This window comes from Conger conger, chromosome 5 (genome assembly GCF_963514075.1).
Source record: "Conger conger chromosome 5, fConCon1.1, whole genome shotgun sequence".
In the NCBI taxonomy this organism is placed as follows: Eukaryota; Metazoa; Chordata; class Actinopteri; order Anguilliformes; family Congridae; genus Conger; species Conger conger.
The window spans coordinates 42,288,801-42,311,016 of NC_083764.1; the positions used below are offsets into that span (position 1 = coordinate 42,288,801).

The window sequence follows — 22,216 nt, forward strand, 5'->3', positions numbered from 1 at the left end:
TACTCCTCAGGTCTGGAGGCAGAGTTGTACTACGTGAGAGATGATGTCATCAGTCACCAGGCCCTCTCCTTCATCATGCCCGTGCCTAGCGAGACCAATAGCCTGCACTTCACCTGGCTCTCAAAGAACAAGGTGTGGTACCCATGATTGCAGCTGGTGTGGAGGTCCACAAGCCCTCTTTTCTCTCTGTTCCATCACCATTTCTCTCCTTCTCTCTTCCCCCCCCCCAACCCCCCCCTCTCAGGTGGACTATAAACTGGGCTTCCACGTGGATGACACTGCTGCCATGAGCCTACCAGAGAGCAACATCTCCACACATGGGGAGGTGCCCCAGAGCCTCTCAGGTCAGCCAATCCCAAATCACTTCCTATTTCCCAGCTTTGATGGGAGCTCTTTTATGCTGAAACCAGTCTGTACATCACATGGTATTCATTTACATGCCGTTGCAAAATCTTACATTTTAAGAACAGAGGGCATTGGGGGAAAGAAAGGTCCACCTCAAAGGTGGCCATAGACTGAGATATTCATGAATGGAATGCATCGATGGAGACCTCTTTCTGTTTCCGGGTCCCTCATAGTTTTTCGAGTGGACCTCCTCTGTTCGGGCAAAGTGAGCACGGAGGTTCTTCTGACGGTGCAACTCAACCTGACCATCATCTCCAACAACTTTACAGTCCTCAACTTCAAGAGGAGGAAAACGTGCTACAAATGTAAGCCTCTCTTAACCAGCTGTTCCACATGCAGACTCTTGCACACCTGCTCTCACATAGGCCTTTGGCAACATATGGTCGCCATGGTGCAGGCGTCTGAACCTGGTTACTGTAATGACATGTAATAATGAAACTTCTCCCACATCAACAGGGAGGAAAGGCAGCAAGGGAAACCCCTGACAGAACGTTCCTTGGCAGATACGGTTATATTATTACCAATCCTCTTCATCTAAACGGGGATTTTAATTCATTTAAAAATGAGCTGGAAATTGATACTATTTGAATGAAAGATGTGAGCATTGCTTGCAAGCCCCTGGTGCTGAGAAGTGGGGAGTTGCGCACATGTAAGCCATCTGTCCGTCTTTAAGGGTTAGCCTACGGCATGTTGGAGCGGAACATTACTGTACGTGTCTCGATGCCGCGGCGGCGTTCGGCGTCGTAATGAAGAGAGCGCATTTATTACTCAGCCGAGTCCCGGCCGCAGCAGGGGCAGATGAAGGCTCAGCTGTTGTTTATTAAGTTTTGGGGTCCTGCTCTCAACAGGGGAACCTACAAGCACGGTCACGCTTTGAGTTTTCGAGTTTTCGGCACAGGAGCTGCGCGTTTTCAGACTGAAAAAGTAGACCCTTTGGTCTACTGCCGTGAAGGCCAGGGAGGCGTTTCGCACTACTGGCTTAGTCATCTGAGATGATGTCGCTAAATTGTTGGCGGCTGTGTCCGGCGACGCCAACTGACAGACTGCATTTGCGACAATGTTGCTGTGCGCCCCAAAAAAGGTTTTTAGTCTTGCCAAAAAAAAGATAATTCAGTACAGTTGTTTTGCTGAGACAAAAAAGAATCCCAGAAAGAATTCCAACTGAAGGAATATGAGTTGTAACACACAAGTTGTATTACGCTTGCCACATATGAACTTTTAAGAGACCTCCGGCGTTGCGGTGGAGATGGGAATGTCTTTTTGTACCATCACTTAAAATGAGAATGACACTCATGATGTTAAATAAATCTGTATTGATATGCCTCCAGCTTGCATTTACACTTTGATCTGGTCCATTTGTTGTAGTAAGCTCGCATAATATTTGTCTGGGTGCTCAATCTCCAGGCAAACGGAATAAAAAGGTATATAAAATTATAAGATAATGCAGTCAGGTCCATAAATATTGGGACATCGACACAATTCTCATCTTTTTGGCTCTATACACCACCACAATGGATTTGAAATGAAACGAACAAGATGTGCTTTAACTGCAGACTTTCAGCTTTAATTTGAGGGTATTTACATCCAAATCAGGTGAACGGTGTAGGAATTACAACAGTTTGTATATGTGCCTCCCACTTTTTAAGGGACCAAAAGTAATGGGCCAAACTAACAATCATAAATCAAACTTTCACTTTTTAGTACTTGGTTGCAAATCCTTTGCAGTCAATTACAGCCTGAAGTCTGGAACGCATAGACATCACCAGATGCTGGGTTTCATCCCTGGTGATGCTCTGCCAGGCCTCTACTGCAACTGTCTTCAGTTCCTGCTTGTTCTTGGGGCATTTTCCCTTCAGTTTTGTCTTCAGCAAGTGAAATGCATGTTCAATCGGATTCAGGTCAGGTGATTGACTTGGCCATTGCATAACATTCCACTTCTTTGCCTTAAAAAACTCTTCGCAGTATGCTTCGGGTCATTGTCCATCTGCATTGTCCGTCCAATGAGTTCTGAAGCATTTGGCTGAATATGAGCAGATAATATTGCCCGAAACACTTCAGAATTCATCCTGCCGCTTTTGTCAGCAGTCACATCATCAATAAATACAGGGGAACCAGTTCCATTGGCAGCCATACATGCCCACGCCATGACACTACCACCTCCATGCTTCACTGATGAGGTGGTATGTTTTGGATCATGAGCAGTTCCTTTCCTTCTCCATACTCTTCTCTTCCCATCATTCTGGTACAAGTTGATCTTTGTCTCATCTGTCCATAGGATGTTGTTCCAGAACTGTAAAGATGTTGATGTTGATTAGATTAGATGTTGTTTGCAAAACTCTAATCTGGTCTTCCTGTTTTTGAGGCTCACCAATGGTTTACATCTTGTGGTGAACCCTCTGTATTCACTCTGGTGAAGTCTTGTCTTGATTGTTGACTTTGACCCACATACACCTACCTCCTGGAGAGTGCTCTTGATCTGGCCAACTGTTGTGAAGGGGTTTTTCTTCACCAGGGAAATAATTATTCTGTCATCCATCACAGTTGTTTTCCGTGGTCTTCCGGGTCTTTTGGTGTTGCTGAGCTCACCGGTGCATTCTTTCTTTTTAAGAATGTTCCAAACAGTTGATTTGGCCACACCTAATGTTTTTGCTATCTCTCTGATGGGTTTGTTTTGATTTTTCAGGCTAATGATGGCTTGCTTCACTGATAGTGACAGCTCTTTGGATCTCATATTGAGAGTTGACAGCAACAGATTCCAAATGCAAATAGCACACTTGAAATGAACTCTAGACCTTTTATCTGCTCCTTGTAAATGAGATAATGAGGGAATAACACACACCTGGCCATGGAACAGCTGAGCAGCCAATTGTCTCATTACTTTTTGTCCCTTAAAAAGTGGGAGGCACATATAGAAACTGTTGTAATTCCTACGCTGTTCGCCTGATTTGGATGTAAATACCCTCAAATTAAAGCTGAAAGTCTGCAGTTAAAGCATATCTTGTTTGTTTCATTTCAAATCCATTGTGGTGGTGTATAGAGCCAAAAAGAGGAGAATTGTGTTCATATCCCAATATTTATGGACCTCACTGTATATACTCTATGGCCAGCACTTGTAGAATAATGTTAGAAGAATACTTGCAAGAATACGTTTTTTACATATTAATATTAGTGATTATGGGATTGCTATGTTACATTACATTACAAGGCATTTAGCAGACGCTCTTATCCAGCGCGACGTACAATGAAGTGCAGATCAAACACAAACATTATTAATTCTATTGTGTTATATGAGTGAGGACCACAATGGAAACGTTTCTGAAACTTTATTTTGTTACCCTCCATGATTTCTTACATTTATACATGCCTGTTAGCTGTGCGTTTATTAGAATTATGTAAGTAAACTAAACTAAAGTTAGTGACCTCAGCCGGTCAAGCCCTTTTGTGCCCCTTGACCTTCTCTTTCCTGTTTGTTTTATTGCAGGGATTGAGCAGCCGGATCCCAAGACCCTGCCGTTCGCGAACACGAATGTGAGCAGGCCAGGAGGTAAGTGTCAGGCCTGCCTCGGGCAGCTTATACATCTCTGTGGCACGTCGACTCATCCTCATAATTTACCGTCGACTCATCTCGGTTCCTTCTCAATTTATGGGCTTGATTTATTTTCTGGCCATGTGCCGAATTAAGAATTTGTTAATCTGGCATTTGCCCTTAGTTTCAAAGTGTGTAATTGATGGTACCTGCATAGGGACTGTACATGATCGCAGAGCACTTCGTAGGAAGGGGGAGCATACCATGGTCATCGCCAGTATAAAGGTTCTACACGGCGGCCATTTTACACAAGAATGCTGAATGCATGTTAGCTGAGATGAAGTGAGAACGAATTGGTGGCTCCCAAAATAAAATCGAATCCATGTCAGTATGATGGCACTGGAGAAGCTTACATTTTGGATTCGTGGTTATGTGCATTACATTTGTAATGGCTGAATTCATAATGTAGGGCTGTCCAGAAACAAATTTCACAATTAGTTGACAATTACAATTACAGTTACTTTTATCGCATCTGGGGAGCTCTACATATGCTCTTTATTCTGTGCGTTGTAACTGCGCCTGCTTGAGATGAGCAACTCTGTTCAGCTGCAATGTTTGTAGTCTACGTTTCAAGTTGTGCTGTAGTTATTTTTCTGCCGCTTCTGAGTGAACCAGGGTTTTTTCCTCCCACACCCTCAGCTGACGTGAACCCTGCTCCCACCTCCTCCACCCGGGTCTTCTACATCAGCGTGGGGGTGTGCTGCGCTGTCATCTTCCTGGTTGCCATTGTGCTGGCTGTACTGCATCTGCACAGCATGAAGAGGCTGGAGCTGGATGACAGGTGGGAACTACAACTCCCAGCAGCCACCGCTGCACTCAGCGTTGTGTTTGCAGATGGGTCAAGCATGAGACATTAACTGGTCCTAATAGTTTTTTTTAAGTGAAATAAGTCTTTTTAACTTATAAATGTTGAAAGTGGATTAATGTATTGGCATCAGAAAAAGAATGCATGGCTTTGTCCTTTGTAATCTGCTAGTCTTGTTGCTGAACCAGGACAAAACTGGCTCTCAGATGTAATAGTCCTCGAATGCAATATCTGCTGCAAATTGACATTCGGCAATTCAATGTTTTTGTTAGATGGAGAATGATTTGGTCGCAAAATAAGCTCTGGAAGTCTGGTGACAGAAATACCTGCCCAGACATGACCATCTTGTCAGAGTACCCATTATGCTCCCTCCAGGACTAATTGGCAAGAACAGCGTGTATGTGAAGGCACCGATACTTTACTATTTACACTCTATATCCCCTCTTTCACTGGGGATGTTCTGAACTTGCTCTCACGTGTGATTTTTGTGTTATTTAAAGTGGAACTGTATACAGAGGAAAGAGGAATATGTTTACACAACTGGCTCGGGATATAAGCCAAGCTCCTGGCACCACAGAATCTTTAGACTTGCCTGATACTCAATTATGTTCTTCCTTCTGTCCTCCATTTCTATCCAACGTTTCTAGCTACATAGAGTAGCTCATTTCCAATAGGATTTTTTACTCTGTTATCGCCCTTTGTGAAGTAGAATGTTTAAAGTGTACGGAGACAGACCATTTAATGGCCAGAATACGTGAGCTGTGTATCTGGTGTGACTGTAGATTCTGTGTTGACATTCTCTGCCAGTGTGTGCAGTTGAAGGACTGATGTTCCTGCCTTTTTGCATGTTTTGCAGTGTGAGTGACAGCGGAAGCTCCCAGGGACTCTCCATGCCTTCAACCCAGACCACGCAGTACCTGAGGGCGGACACACCTAACAACGCCACGCCCGTCACCAGTAAGACCCCCCCTTCCTTGCTGATTTGGCAGCCCTCCTGCTCCCGGTCCGTGTTAGGAAATTGAGTGAGGGGACGCTTACTTGTGGGGGGTGCGATCGGTCGATATCGCTGCTGGTCCCTTTCCTAAGTGGATTTGTTCATGCGTATTTATTCATGCAATTATTTTAAGGTGGTTTCTGTTTTTGTCACAACTTGTCACATCGCCAGTTGTGCCTCTCGTCCACACCCTTGCTCAGAGCAGTGCAGCAAACATACTGCATGTGACTGTTTAAACACTGGTCAGGCAGAACTACAGGGGAGCTGAGGCTGCATAGCTTTTAATGGTGACGACTCGTCGCACTTGGGCACCTGGGAGGCCTGAGGATCCCAGCTGTGACAACCAAAGGAACCCTGGCACACCCACCCTGCTCATGTTGAATGGCTGTGAATAGTCAATAGTATATACTGTCAATAGTGTCTCCAGTGACGTTGTCTGTGTCTGTCTGTGTGTGTATGAGTGTCACATTCTCTGTATAATCCCTTGCTTGGCTTGTGATGAATATACAGACTTTTGTATAACGTAACACTGCTGAGCTGTAATTCATAGTGTGAGGGGTTTACCGAATTAGCCAACAGTATTTAAAAATTTGCTTTGGAATTTGCTGAATGCGTAGATGCAGATAGCTTCCTGTCCGCCATCTTCGCTATGATTTTTATTTCCTTGACCATATTACATACTGACATGTTACAATTATATTTTTGGGTCGTTATCTTGTTGTTCACTTCCTGAACCAAGCAGATAAAATAATTTGTGAAATCAGGTCGTGCAACGCGATACCTGCAGACACTGCGGCCCCTAGGACCTGGATTTCAGTTGCCCTGTCTTAGACTATATAATGTATAGAGGTCTGCAATGTTTGTGTCCTTGGTCACATACGCAACAAAGAAAATGCAGGGTAAATGATGTGCCTTGGTGGATGAACCAATAAAAAGTGCTTGATTTTACATCAGAGCATTTTTTGTCTGTGTGCTAGAGGGAAAAGAAAAATAAATATGTAGCCTAGATTGAACATCATTATATTAAGAATATGAATCTTTCATTTTATTTTTCGAGTCCAATTGGGAAATAGGCTTTTTGAGCAAAAATATAGCTATGAATAAAGTAGGGGGCAACCTCATCAATTGGCAAAACAAATAGCTCGAAAGCTGGCCCCTTGGTCATTATGTATGTGTCTGGGCGACATTAGCTCAGGAGGTCAGAGTACGCGTCTGGCCGGGTTGCCAGTTCGATCCCGCCCTGGGTGTGTCGAAGTGTCCCTGAGCAAGACACCTAACCCTCTATTGCTCCTGACGAGCTGGTTGGTGCCTTGCATGGCAGCCAATCACCGTTGGCCTGTGAGTGTGTGTGTGAATGGGTGAATGAGAAGGATCAAATGTACAGCGCTTTGGATAAGGCACTATATAAATGCGAACCATTTACCATTTATGTATGAATTACTAGATAAGGATATTTGGACTGGCGGGGAATACTGAATGTGTAGTACATTACATGACCTTATTGGCATTTGGCAGACGCTCTTATCCAGAGCGACGTAGAGTTGATTAGACTAAGCAGGAGACAATCCCCCCTGGAGCAATGCAGGGTTAAGGGCCTTGCTCAAGGGCCCAACGGCTGTGCGGATCTTATTGTGGCTACACTGGGAATTAAACCGCCAACCTTGCGGGTCCCAGTCATTTACCTTAACCACTACGCTACAGGCCGCCCTCTTACAGATGGTACATTGAAATGAGCACTGTTCTTAATCTTACATTTTTCTATGTTGTGTGCCTTTTACTTATATTCATGGTATTACACTTATAGAAAAAGTGTAATACCATTCATGGTACAGTATGAACATATTCTATCCACAAGCCTATCCACAGTCTCAAAGACCAGAGCGTCAGTGATCTGATTTGTTAAACTGAAATCAGAAAGCGGCAATAATAAGCTGCCATTTGCTTCTCCTTGTCTCTAGGGTGACCTTGCAGGTCTCCACCCTCAAGCAGTTCCACCCAGTGTACTCTTAAAGTCCTGCCAGAATTGCAATGTGGCTTAGCACTGCACATGAATGGGGAAATGTTCTGTGTTTCAAATTCTGAGAAATCAGGAGGCAGAAAGGTTTATTTGCTGGGAGTATTCCAGGTTGAGTACAGCAGAGAAGATGCCTTGTGACTCAAGGAAATTGGGCAAAACTGTACAAGTTTGTCAGAGAACTAATTGAGAGAGAAACAATAACTGGACTATGGACATTTCTTGGCTTTTAGATTATGCACTGAAAACATCCCCATCCCATTTCTTCTTCTCTGTAACATTTTCCTCTTTGCTGTCATCTTTCTATGCCTTTTTTGGTTGAAAAGCACTTCTGGGATCTTAAGTGTCCAATGTCAAAAAACGTGGAGAAAGCTTATCGAGGATAGCCATTTGTCGCCACCTTATGGAACCAGTGTGAAACAAACACATCTTTTAGACTATGCTTTCATCTGCTTCAATTCATAGCCATATTAGAATAATAAACAAATAAAAAATAAATTGCATTATAATTTTGACGCAGTGCCAAACCTGGCGATCACTAATAAATCTTTGTGCTGAGTTATATGTGCTTTGTATTATTATTTGATAGATTATGGTTGGTCAAGAATGATTTATTTGCTGACATTTAAATATACAAATATCTGAATAATAAGGAAAAGGGTAGCTGCAGTCTGCATAAGGCTGATATGCTGATATCCTGCAGGCTGCCACTCAGCCACACATTTATATACGACTTCCTACTGTTGTTCTTAAGTTTCCTTTTGGCTAAACCATATTTAAGAGGAGTGCAGTTTGTGTGTGCCATGTTGCCGTACATACATCAGAGATTTCATTAAGAGGAATACATTCTTAAGTCTAGAATATCCCCAAGGTAAATGGCTTTTATGTCATCTCTTTTTGTACATTTTGGTTTTGGTTAATTTTCTCTTTCTTTAAGCTTGCTTCACCGTGTTAATGAGCTGAGACCACATTCCATCCACTTTACATTTACCCCCTCTTTAAACGCCCTCCTTATCGCTCTCCCCTCCCTCTTGCCATCAGACAATCACCCTGGCTCCACACCCATCCATCAGCTTGCCACCGCCTCCTTCCCCAACCCCGGCGCCCCTTCCCACGAAACCAAAAGTAAGTTTTCTTCTGTCCTTTCATAATACCGGCCACACCTGAGGCACCTTACTAACCCCCACCCTCCCTTCTTCCTTGAGCGCACACTCTGTTCACCAAGGCCTGCATTTCCCTGTGTCTGAATTCAGTGTTGCTGTACTTTTGTTGTTGTACTCTGGCATTATGGGAGTTGTAGTGAACAGTACCCTATTAGGAAGGAAAATGAAGATGAACTGGTATTTCACACTCAACAACAGTGTCCCAGCTTTCAGGTTTATTTCTAATAGTAATAGTTCAGTTTAATTACTGCTCAGGACTTTCCTGGGTGTACTTCTAGGACCTTCTTGGTTTACAGAGCCGGTGCAATTACCTCCTTGCGTTTAAACTGTTCATTCAGGCAGTAATTGATAAACGGGAAAACAATAGCATTTTAGTTTCATGTTCAGTATGCTGGAGCTCTGGCACGGCGTCTCTTCTTCCAGCGCTTGGCAACATACAAAACGGACATCACTGATTGGTTAATATGTACTTGCATAAGCATTAAGCATCGTCTACCAAAGACATACTGTAGTGGGACCAAATTCTCCTGTAGGGGGCAGTATAAGACCTTTGCTTTTCTGGATTAAATATAAGATATAAAATCTTTTCTGAATGTAATAAACTAATTAATCGGCCTAGTATGCATTTTATTTGCCTCTCCATGTGTAATTTATTGATTATTATTTTGATAACATAGGGTCTTTTAAATACTGCCTGTGGCCCTCCATATTAGATCAAATTATATTTATGATATACTACAACAATCCAATACAGTAATTCTCATGTTGTTATATTTCACTGTGTTTCCTATTACACATGCAGAATACATTCTTTTTGTTTTAATACAAATGTAGTTGGGTGAAAGGTTGAAATATTGGGGGCATTTGCTCAGGTGGCAAGAGCGGTTGTCTAACCCCTACTCCTGACGAGCTGGTTGGTGCCTTGTATGGCAGCCAATCGCCGTTGGTGTGTGAGTGTGTGTGAGAATGGGTGAATGAGAAGCATTGGTTGTACAGCGCTTTGGATAAAGGCGCAATATAAATGCAGATCGTTTACCATATTCATATCTTTGGTTATGAATGGAATGTACTCTTAACAGTGCCTATTGCCCCATGTGGGTAGTCTCAGTCACTGGAAGTTCAATGAACCGGTAAACAGCTGAGCTGTTTGATAGGATTTCTGCTGTCTGCTGTCATCAAACTTCTCTGTAATTGCTCCCCATGCAGAGTGCATTGGTGACCACTAGATTGCGCTAAAGGGCTTTGCCTACAGAGTACATTTTTGGGAGAGGGGCTGTCATTTCACACTGATATATTCAAGCTACTGCAAGCATTATTTGCTTTGGCATCATATATTTCCAAACATTCATTCCTGCATTCATCCATAACCCATGTTCACTTTAACATGAAAAAACGTTGTTTTTCAGAGACAAAGAAGTCAAGACCCCAGAAATTATCCTTTAGATACTATCTTCAGTTGGTCAATGTTTTAAAAGAAGGACCATAATCAGCATTTCTACATGTGCTTAGGGCACTCCCTGAAACAGACCTGAAGATAATCTGGCTCCTGTGTTATTTTATATTCATGTCTATAGTGAAGGAATCCAACTTCCAGGGCCGGTTTGGCAGACACAGGTTACGCTTAGTTTTTGGCTAAATGGAGTTTTCTGTGGTGAATCTTCGTTGAGATTTGCATTTAGTCTAGGACTAGGCTTTGTGTATGAGAAACTGGCTCATAATCTTATAATGTTGCATTGGCTTTGCAGCAAGGTGACAGGCCTTGTTGTAATGATGCTATAAGGACGGAATGCATTAGGTCATTTCAGACTTCAAACGGTCAAGAGAGAAATTGCAGCAACCAACACCCTCCAACCACAACACTGTTTATCCCTCCCCCTTCTCTGTGCACACTGACGTTGAAGCCCCCCACCCACGCCATGGCTGTGGCAATTAGAACCAATTTTCAACCAATTATTGTACAGCTGTACAATGTTTTATTACCATGTCGGTCCGTCAACTGCATATTTTGAACATTTAAGCACCATAAACACAGGCAAAGGGTGAGTCAACATGTCAGTGAGGCTTTTTCAATGATAGGAAGGGATTTACGATTTATGGCCTTGTAGCAATGTTTTAACACAAAAAACATACCTATTGTGTTAACTGAGGATGCAGTGCGCTATTTCTCAGCAGTCAATGTTCTTGTAAAGAGCAGCCCTCAATATGTTTTAGCATGATTACATTCATTGAGCACACAGTACATCTAATGGTGGATTATATTATATCGCCCCTTTATTGTGGGATTTATCCTCAATCCATTATGTATCCAGTGCATGATTAATGGCGCAAATTTATGCTAAAACAAACATATTGGGGCCTGGAATTATGGCTAAGTTGATGGTGAAACAATGCTCAGTTCTACTATCAAACTGCCAAAATGCATCTGCTGTTGAGTCTGATAAACCCTGGAAGGCCTTGCATTGTTCGGAAGATAAAAAATATTAAAGTTCTTGCCTTGTATACAAGGCATATTTCCTTTGTGGAAGGATCTTTGTGCCTCATCCAGGGTCTAAATGCTTAAATGCTGTACACACACACACAGACACAGACACAACTGTGGAGTGTAGACTGTTACCTTTCATTTGAGAGTAATTAATTATCCATTTCCTTCCATTACCCCCCCCCCCCAGTGCAGTGCTCCAAAACATTTGGGACATGTCTTGAACAATGACTTCACAGTTGTTTCTGTTAAGTCAAGTGTGTTCAATTACTTCCTTATTGCTCTCAGTATCTAATCTTGATTTTTCGCTTTTGATTGCCTTTTTAGTCAGTTATTGCTGTTTGTCAACATGACGACCAGAGTTGTACCAATGATTAGAAAGAAGCCATTATGAGTCAGAGACATAGGCCAAACAATAGGCTTTCCAAAATAAACATTTTGGAACATCATTAAGAAACTACGAGCAACAAAAAGAATTTGTAATTGGCTTATCTAGAACATGTACTGTATTTGGGAAATCCTACCCTGCAAATATTTAGTGAAATATGCAAGCAGACGATTGCACATATAATTTATAAATCATTATTCTATCGTGCCCCGGGAGTCTAATTGTTGCAGTAATTAGTGTTAATATCTGTTAATTAGTCTTAATATTCTTTGAAAGTAAGTCCCAAAGCAGACTGGCTAAATCGGCCCAGGACTTTGCCCGGACTGTTTTTGTGTAGTTTTTCTTTTAATGAGAATGTACATAGCTGTGCCTCACAGTACTAGCAGTGTAATGTGTTCAAGGTTTTATGTACACAACTGTGAATCACAGCTTTTAGTCCTTGGTTTCCAGCCATTGTGATTCTCCATTGTGTGAAATGGAGGGACTGCTTTGTGCACTTTACTCATATGTTTGTCTTTCTTTTCTTCCTGTAATGTGTGTGCTTGCGCATGGATGCATGTTTGTGCCTGTGTGTGTGTGTGTGTGTGTGTGTGTGTGTGTGTGTTTGCGTGTGTGTCCTCAGGTTGCCCGTCTCTACGCATTGAGAAGAACGACCTTAGGAGTGTATCTCTGATGGAAGCCAAAGCGAAGGTCAAAGACATCGCCATCTCCAGAGACAGAGTCACTCTGTGTGATGTTCTGCATGAAGGTACAGTTCTACCCCTTCTGGCTCACCTCTGATTGATCCATTTACACACACACACACACACACACACACACACACACACACACGCTCAAACACCTCCCCCCCCCCACTCAGATCCTAAACAAGCCCTGTTGATTATAAAACAGCCAAAAGTTCCTTGGCCTTTCAGATTTGATTTCCATCCTCTCTTCAGAGGTATAAACTTTGTGAGTTGCATTTCCTGTTTCACCACTTCCATTCTGACCGCTGGCATTGGCTGAGCACTTGGAATTCAAGACTTATACTTATACTAAATGACAAAGCATGCAGAGAGCTAGGTGGAGCTTATAAGGCCAGGACACAAACGGCTGAGTTGGACCTGTAGCACAGTCGCCACTTGGTACATGACTACGGGGAACACTATACTCCTGTATACGGACTATACCAGATATTCTCTCTCTCTCTCTCTCCCTCTCTCCTCCCCCCCCCTCCCTCCCTACCTTCCTTCTGTGGACATTGGCTGGTGGCCAGTGAAGGACATCAATGTTCTTCCACTTGGCGCAGTGTGTTGGTGTCTCTGTTGCCAACACACTGCACCACTTTGAAATATGTATGGGAATACAGAAGGAATTTATCTTGATGAACTTCTCGCCACTGTTCAAAAGACCTGCTCTTACACTTGATGCGACAAACCCGGCTCTTTACAGTTCCAAAAAAGTTTTTACAGTCTTCTCCTTTCATTGTCTTCATTTTGTTATTTATCAGAGATAATGTTTCAGGAACTGAAAGTAAAGCACTTTTTCTGTGGATGAGGATTTCTAAGTACTGGGCGCAATTGCAAGACGACGTGAATGAGACCAGAATATCGAGCTTCAAATAGCTTAAGTTTGTTTTAAATACGAACATTAGGTGTTATTTATATATTATGTTATTTATATATGAAATGAGAAAGAGAAAAAAGGTTTAATACTTCAAATACCTAATAAAGTGCTCACTGAGTTTATGTCCGCTATAATTGCCTCTATAACTATTGGAATATAACCAATGTAACCAATTCCTGCCTGGTACTCCACTGACATTTTTATATATTATAATGCAATTGTATATGTCCTATTGTCATTTTTAGTTGGTGCATTTTTTTCCTCAAGTAATAAGGGACTATGTACTCCGTATCATATCCAAACCTAAGCCTGACATTTCCTGATGAGGACAAGTTATCTGAAAAGAGATCTATTACATAAACCTGTTTATTCTGTAAAAAAAAATTCATAATAACCGCAGGGATCAAGGAGATAACCCCTTATGGACGGATGCGACCTGGGCGTTACATCTCCCTTAACAGACGGATGCGACGCCAGCGTTGTATTTGATCGTACGACCATCTTTCAAGACACATGACTGTTGAAATGCGTTGTAACCAAATGACCTAGGCCCTATGGGGTTTCCATAGGGCGCAGTAGTCCTTAATCGGTTAAGGCACTGCTGATGCCGGCAGGTTTGATGTATTGAGAGTCAGGCTGAAGAGGGGAAGCACCCGTCTGGAAATCTGTATGCCAGCCCCTTCATTATGTTTACAGTGCAGCCACTATTCTTTGATACAGCTTGAGATTTCAGGAGAGCTGTATACACACACACACACAAATATAGTTGCGCACACACACGTATACATACGTGCACACAAAATTCTGTTTGTAGATTTAATTTTAAATGGATAAATGTGCTATTTTTGCCCATCAGTCTTCACTTAATAACCTATGATGACAAAGTGAAAACATGTTTAGACCTTTTTGTAAAACAAAAACTGAAATCTCTCTTTTATATAAGTATTCAAACTTAATTCAGTACTTTTTATAGAAGCCCCTTTGGCAGCAATTACTGCTTTGTGTCTTGGGTAAGTCTGTACAAGCTTTGTACACCTCGATTGGGGTTTATCCCATTCTTCCTGGTTGATCCTCTCAATCTCCGTCAGATTGGATGTGAAGCGTCTTCAGGTCTCTCCACAGATGTTCTGTGGGGTTCAAGTCTCGGCTTTGGCTGGGCCACTCAAGGACAGTTAAGAGACTTGTCCCAAAGCCACTCCAGCGTTGTCTTGGCTGTATGCTTCGGGTCATTGTTGTGCTTGGACGGTGAACCGTCTCCCCCAGTCAGATGCACTCTGGAGCAGCTTTTCTTTATGGACCTGTCTGTATTTGGGCATGCTGCTGAGATGCTCGTCCTTCCGGCAGATTCTCCCATCTTTGCAGAGGACCTCTGAAGCTGTTAGAGTGACTGTTGGGTTCTTGGTCACCTCCCTGACAAAGGCCCTTGTTGCCCAGTTGCTCAGTTTGGCCGGACCTGGTGGATCAGGTGGCAATTGTATCCATTTTAAATTAAATCTACAACGCAATTAAGTGTGCAAAAAGTGAAGAGATCTGAATACTTTCTGAAGCCATTGTATATATGCGCACACACGCGTGCACACACAGTGCTGGGGAGGGCACATTTGTGGTATAAGAGTGGGCTAGTTGCCCTGGATTATGTAACCAAGTTGCAGTGACTAGACTACAGGTCTCCACAAGCCCTACAACCCTGTTTTGAGAGTGTGTTTGACACAGACCCCCACCTTGACTGTAGAATCGGTCCTGTTAAAGCATGTGCCCTGGTATAGCCCAAGGCCTGACTGCGTAGTTTACATTGGTTTTGAGAAGAGCTGGGGGGTTTCTTTGTGAAGGGTAATTTAACTTCTTCGCTTTTACTCAGTGTCAGTAACAGTAAGAGAATCAGCGACCTCCTCTTTTGCCTGTGTTGCATCTCCGTCAGAGAATGGTGACAAAATTTTATGCAGGTGTTTCAAAAGTTATTTTCCTTGAAACATTGTTTGTTTCTTGACATTTTTTTCTTGACCTTGCTCAAGAATGTTTGCATGACCACACAAGTTCCCAGCAAAGCTGACCTGCAGTAGAGGGTTCTTAGAAAAATGGGGAAAATATTTTCGAAGGGTGGCCATTTCTGCAGGAACCCTTTGCCCTGTGTCATCACTCTTTTAACAATATTTTTTAATAAACTAGGAAGGCACATTGCGATTTATTACAGAGAAGCTCCAATTGCTGGAGATTCAAGCAAACCCATCCTCCGGCTGTGCTATTAATGCTGGCTAAAGCTTGCTAATGAAAATCAAGATTAGAAGTCACATTTGGAGATAATTACCCAAATTTTAAAAATGATTGCAGACTGGAGCCAGTTTGGTGTAGGTCAGTATGAAATGTCTGTGTGTGCAAGCGCTCAAGGTTTCTTCAGACTGATTTTGTTGGCTTGAATTGAATTGGTCAAAGTCGTGTCAATTCTCAAGAATCTCAAGCTCAAGAACACGACAAACAGGGAGGAAGTGAACTATGCTGGGAAGAATTCAAAGGCACAGCAAATAACATACCAAAACTGCACTGTGGTAATAAGTGTAAGGAAAATAAAATTAATGAACAGGAACTCATGTTAAACAACCTAATTATGAGCCTGTTGATAAGCCAAATTTGATCTGTTTAAACATTATTATTAAACATTAATAATTTATCAAAATTAGTAGCTTTTTAAAATTGTGGGATCGTAACTCTGGTTGGAAGAAAAACCAGCATGCACAGGGGGTCCCCGGAACCGAGGTTGGGAACCACTAGCCTAGTGTGCGCCATCACAACGAAGGCAAACCGAATCATTAAGGGCAGTCATGAAGTCAGAACTGCCTATGTCAACAGTGACTTGAACAGTCTCAAGTGTGAACCAAGCTTAAGTAAGACCTAGCCAGGATGAGGCAAGGCAACAAGGTAATTGAAGAAGAAACATGCTTTACGCAAGTAATACAAGGACCGCATACCAGTGGTCCTGAAAAGCTGCTAGGAGTGCTAACTTGTTGCTCAGCATGTAACCATGTAATTAACTGCTTTAATTGATCAATTATCTCACCGCACCTGGTTTCTTGCGTCTGAATCGGTTGCTGATATTTAGGCGAAAACAAAAACCAGCACACCCTGCGTCTCTCCCGGACCAGGAGTGAGGAACCCTGCATCATACGGGGATGCAAAGAGGGAAAAGTTGCATCTTTCTGACATGATCTCATTCTTCCTCACAGGTACGTTTGGACGGATTTTTCACGGCATTCTTCTGGATGAGAAAGATCCCAGCAAGGAAAAGCGCGTCTTTGTGAAGACAGTGAAAGGTGTGTGTTTCTTGATAATTTACCATGAACCTGCTCACATTGACTCCGATCTTCTGCTGGATGACAATAGTTTCTGCATGGTAATTTGAATTTCATTTTCATTATTTATCTCTCAATATGAATGTATATTGAATGCATGCACACGTCTTCAAGGTTACTTTGGAAATGTATTGCTGCTAGAATGGAGTATGATACAAATGACATGTGCATGTCTGTAGGTACGTCATGTCACCAAAACTGCAAGGTATGGTTGAAAACGATTAAAAAGTTTTCTGTCTTAGTGCCGAGTGTAGAACACTTTAGAAGTGAGACAAGATGGTTATGCTGTTCTAGTAATGGCAGATTTACCCATTTCCTGGAAAGAATTACTGTACCTGCCGGTGTCTGTTTTAACTTTAGGCACTTTTCTTCTTCTAGGTTTGAATCTGTACAAAGTGCAAAAATGTTTTTTTCCTGGCCTATCAATCACTCCCAAAGCATCATTCTTGCTTAAGGCTACGCCCTGTGGAATTGCCAGTCTTTCTTGAAGACGTTTCTCTCTGGTAGACTGTGCAGATGGGGTCACTCAGGATGTAGAATCCTTACAACCCCCACATTCCCTTGCTGTGGGGGAACACATTCCTTGTCATAAGTGTCTTACATAAACGTTTGACTGAACTTGCACAGCTGAATGCAAGTGCACAAAATCTGGTGAAACTCGTGGAAACTCATACTGCTGCCGACTCTTTGCCTTGATTGCATTGCAGACGTATGAATGCATCAGTATTCTCTCCTATGGAAGAGGAGGCTTGTGGGGCATTTAGCTGACCTATCTAAAGAGACATACACAATTTTACGTAGCTTCCATGTATATCACTTCTTCAGTCATCTTGTTGAGAGACCAACAGACTCCAAATGCAGATGGCACTCTTATGTATGAACTAATTGATGAAACTTGACACCTGTCTGAGAAACACTTGAGCAGCCAATTGTCCAAATACTTTTGGTCCCCTAAAATTAAGCGTTCTGTTGCGCGAGAACCTTGGGGTTCATCAGGGCTGGCGGTCCCAACGGCAGCGGCCCTCACTGCGGTACTCCGTGGCCAGGGCGCCTCCCTGCCAGGCCGGACAACGTTGGTGGGCTCCCCTGAGCTGGTGGACCAGCTTGCCTGCCTAGCCCAAGGGATACGAAACAATGCTCATTCACAAGGACCAGGTGGTCAGATCCCCAAACCGCACATGCAGATACAATAGGCCTCTCTGAACTGGACCTCAAGTCGATCGTGTTTGTTTGGCCTTGTTGAAGAATAGACGAAGCTGAGGGAAGCAATGTGCCTGCGGTTCTTGGAAAAAACGGAACATTCTGTTGCTGGACTGTGAGCTCTGGCCAGGCCTCGGTGTGGTTGTGGGATTGGAGCACGTTACGCCCTCGGGACTCAGAGCTGTTATCGCCACTGGCACAGTCCGGATAAATCTGTGTTGTTCTACCAAAGATTCATAGAACGGGACTCCAGTTTGAGGGAGAAAATGGTTCACTTTGGTTTTACTTAATACATAAGTAAAACCCAGGTTCTCCTTGACCATGATGTATAATACACATACAAAAAGCATGCTCGGCAAACATTTCACAGTAAAACATTTCTCATTTGTCCTTACGTGTATGTGAAATATTAGCTAAAACACATTAATATAGCTGTATTGCCTTTGGTTTTATTGGTATTCTGGTACATCTGATCTTGAAAATATAATTAAATTCTCTCTCACTCTCTCTCTCTCTCTCTCAGACCATGCCTCAGAGGTTCAGGTGACAATGATGCTGACAGAAAGCTGTAAGCTTAGAGGCCTACACCACAGGTGAGTTTCTCAGACCACACTGACTGAAAACAATAATTCTAGTTGGCTGTTAATGTCAGTCAGGTGGCCAACTATACGTAGACACAGTGACACGATTGCAATGCAAGTTTGACTAATTTTAATGGGAATAAACTGTTCCAGATTCTCAGTGTTGGAATGCTGGCTTGCTGGCTTGCAGACCAGCTGGCATGTACTCCACATTGCCAATGAATCTGCCTTATGCAATTGCTGAACGACTCCGTAAAAATGTCAAAACATAATTCAGCAGAGCAGAATTGAATGCTAAGTTAACTGAGCTACCCTCAAAGTATTGTAAACGTGAATTATTTTTAAAGATCCGTTGCCAAATTGCAGCTTTGTCAGCTTTGTCAACAGCTTTGTCAGTTTTTAGACTAGAGGCAGAGTATCATTAACAACAGTAATCGTGGAAGTAGTGCCGCATGGTAGAGCAAGCAGTTTGACATTTGCATAGTCTTGAATTTTAATCTTGAGCTGCACTGTATGCACTTTGAAATTACTTTTTCCAACTGTCCTGGTAGTATCTATAACTCATTTCAGGAAAGGGGTAGGGGTTTTTGTTTCGGCTTTTGGTTTTACTGCTGCGGTTTGAGAATGTGTAGAGTAATCCTCCCATAATACACCTCACATCTGCTGTTTTTCTTTTTTCTTTCTTTTAACACCCTGTACCAGGTCATATTGTTTCTAAGTGAAAAACTAAGTGATGAGTTCTGGGTGAAAAACGCAGTGTTTATGTTTCCCAGAGTATTTAGCACGCCTCAGAAATGAGGCTCTCTGTGAATGCTGTAGCCAAGAGCTTTGGTTTTCCATGTCCTTGAAGGTACATTTATCTCCATGACTAGTAATCAATAATGTTGTACATGATGTGCATCTTTCATGTAAAGATTTGCAGTTCAAGATGCTTAAAACAGGAAATTATCATGTTAAAAAGTAAAATAAGTTTTATTCAGCTTTGTGGCTTGCTCCTTGTTCACTTGCATGTTGGTGGTTCTGCTTCTTTAAGTCCTCCTGCTGCCATGCAAGCATTCTCAACATGAGGGCTATGAAATTTCCTCTCAGTCCATCGTATATACACCGGTGTATTCTACAGCAGCTCTGATGTAGGGGTGCGGTGCTTGCCTGAGGTCTGTTTACCTTTGTCTTTGTCAGTCAAAAGTCCCCTGTGACGGAGACCAGCGACGATAAGGAGTGTTATTGTCGTGCAAATTCTCCATTGAGGGTGGCTGTAGCGTCTTTCCAGCCTTCCTGGCCCCTTGGTTCAGGCCCCAAGGGGCCGCCCATAGAGCTCCCCACCATTGCAACCATCCTTGCGGAATGCCCAATTCAGACAGAGCGACTCTTCTACGATTGGTCGTGCCTCCTCGCACCTGTGGGCGAGCCGTTGCCCAGAGCGACGGGCCTCTGTGGAGCAGGACTATAAAAGTCACACACCCCTGGTGCCCTGGTTCCCACAGGCCTACTCTGTCTCTCTCTCTCTTTGTACAGTATGCCAATTAAACTGAGCCAACCCACTACAGTACCGCCTTAAGGCAGAGTCACCTAATTGAGCCAGACCCCTGTATAGGATATTTGCAAGGGTCCTTTAGGACCACCCCAACAGCAGTAAAACTCTTTATTAAATCCATAGGCTAATTGTTTACGAGACATTTACAGGCAGTGGAGCAGCTTTAAGGGGATTAAGGGTTGTTGGCTAGAAAATTAAGCCAGTGCCCCTGTCAAGCGTGGTGCTGGATGCATCTGCATTTCATTGCCCACCCTTACGAGCCCGCTGTGCACTCAGTATGTCCATGCATTTCATTCTCGCTTACTTTTGACCTTCAAAGAAAATTCACGAGAATTTATGGCCCTGTCGGGAGTGGCCGTATAGAGCATGCCAGGAGAAAAATCCTCTGCTCTGCCTTCCTCTGTGTAATATAAAGGCAGTTACCTAGTTGCACATGTTTACTGATTTCACATCACAGGCTGGGATCTTTTCCCTCTTCTCTCAATAACTGCCTTTGCAAAATGGCGCATGGAACATTGGTGTGGCAGCTGTTATGCTGAGGCCCGGTGGCTCACATGGCTATCGCGCAACTAACAATGTTTTTTTTAATGGGTTAGTAGCATTCAGAGTGACATTTTTGAATTGTGTAATTGTTGTAATGGGGTTTAATTTTGACCAATCTCACTAGCCTCACTAATTTGACCTTTTCTCACTAGCCTGAGAAGCAAGCTAAGTAGCTTGCTAGTGATGAAAAAGTATATCATAGCTGCTAACATCCTTTCACATTTAATGTGAACGTCAACTTAACTTAACTATTTTTTTAAATTATTTTTTTTAACTACAGTACTTTGCCTTTATTACAGCTTCCATTTTGAAGATATTCATGGATTGTTTTCCATGTTTCTTGTAAACGCCTCCAAAGTTCAGTCTTAGAAGTTGGTTGCATTTTGTGCTTTTCTCGATCATAGTAATCCCAAGCACTTTCAGTGATGTTCTGGACTCTTGGGTGGTTAGTCCATTGTTCTGAGAACACAGACAGCTTGATCTTACCAGTGGTTGGGATCATTGTCATGCTGTAGAATGAATTTACTCATTATCCAAGATTTTCCAGAAGGTATTAGATGATATTGTAACATTTCCTTGTATTTATCAGCATTCATAATGCCTTCAATCAAAACCAAATCACCAACTCCACATGTTGTTATGCAACCCCAAACTTGTGCTGATCCTCCACCGTGCTTGAGTGATGGTACTGAGAGTATTTTGTCACTTTAGGAGCAAACATATACTGCCTTCTCATACTTTGGAAAAATCTTACATTTGGACTGATAACAATAATATCTGACTTCACATCTCAGGTATCCAGTTTTGGTGTATTGTCCAAATTTCGCTCCTCCTTTGTTTCTTTCTTTTTGTCAGTAGTGGCTTTTTAGAGTCGGCGCATTGAGTTGTCTTGTCACAGTGATTAACAATGAACAATAACACCATGTGGCTTTCTTCAGATCAGAAAAAGGAGTTGAGTTTAATTTTCTTTCTCTCCCGAAGATCCAGTTTTTTTTTCTTCATTTATTTTCCTTTGACTTTCACCATCCTTTGCAGTTCAGTTATGTCATTATGTAATATGATTATGTAATCTCATCTGTAGAACCCGCACAGCTAGACCAATGAGGGAATAGCTGGAGGGGAAGGAGCAATGTGTTTTTCCTCTGCTGTTGTGATGCAAATGAGATGTTAGTTATTTTATCCCCCGTTCATGAGCATAGGACAATCATGTTTAAGAATATACTGGGTCCGTCGCCACAAGTCAGATATGAATTGCCCCGTTCCATATCCCGCTTAAGACAGGCCTGAAATGGATCAGTAAGATTCTTAATATTCTCCTTTCGCAAACGGGGCCATGTTGTCATCACGGATATATCCAATCTGTCGTCCAAATGTCAATATTCTAATTGGAGCATTAGAACCTTCACAAAGGAGCTGAACAACAATTGAGCATATCTATGATTACAAAAAGTAAGCTTAGCAGTTACTATTGTTTTACTCGTTATCTGACTCCAAATGAAACTAGAATTTTGAATTTGGTTTTAATCATGCCCGCAGCTCGGAGTGGTTACACTCGACTCTTCCTTGCGTGCCACC

At 42.6% G+C, this 22,216-nt stretch overlaps 1 protein-coding gene across 2 annotated transcripts in view; it reads left to right on the forward strand.

Moving 5' to 3' along the window:
• Positions 1 to 22,216, forward strand: part of LOC133129060 (tyrosine-protein kinase RYK-like) — a 60,368-nt gene that overhangs the window by 25,116 nt on the left and 13,036 nt on the right. The window contains exons 2-11 of one of the 2 annotated variants that reach the window (XM_061242881.1): positions 11 to 132; positions 245 to 344; positions 579 to 710; positions 3,887 to 3,949; positions 4,631 to 4,772; positions 5,653 to 5,753; positions 8,846 to 8,929; positions 12,457 to 12,582; positions 16,658 to 16,744; positions 18,507 to 18,576. In XM_061242881.1, coding sequence (XP_061098865.1) covers positions 11 to 132; positions 245 to 344; positions 579 to 710; positions 3,887 to 3,949; positions 4,631 to 4,772; positions 5,653 to 5,753; positions 8,846 to 8,929; positions 12,457 to 12,582; positions 16,658 to 16,744; positions 18,507 to 18,576 — 1,027 coding nt within the window. The remainder of the gene's footprint in view (positions 1 to 10; positions 133 to 244; positions 345 to 578; positions 711 to 3,886; positions 3,950 to 4,630; positions 4,773 to 5,652; positions 5,754 to 8,845; positions 8,930 to 12,456; positions 12,583 to 16,657; positions 16,745 to 18,506; positions 18,577 to 22,216) is intronic. The other variant, XM_061242882.1, reaches the window with a different exon arrangement.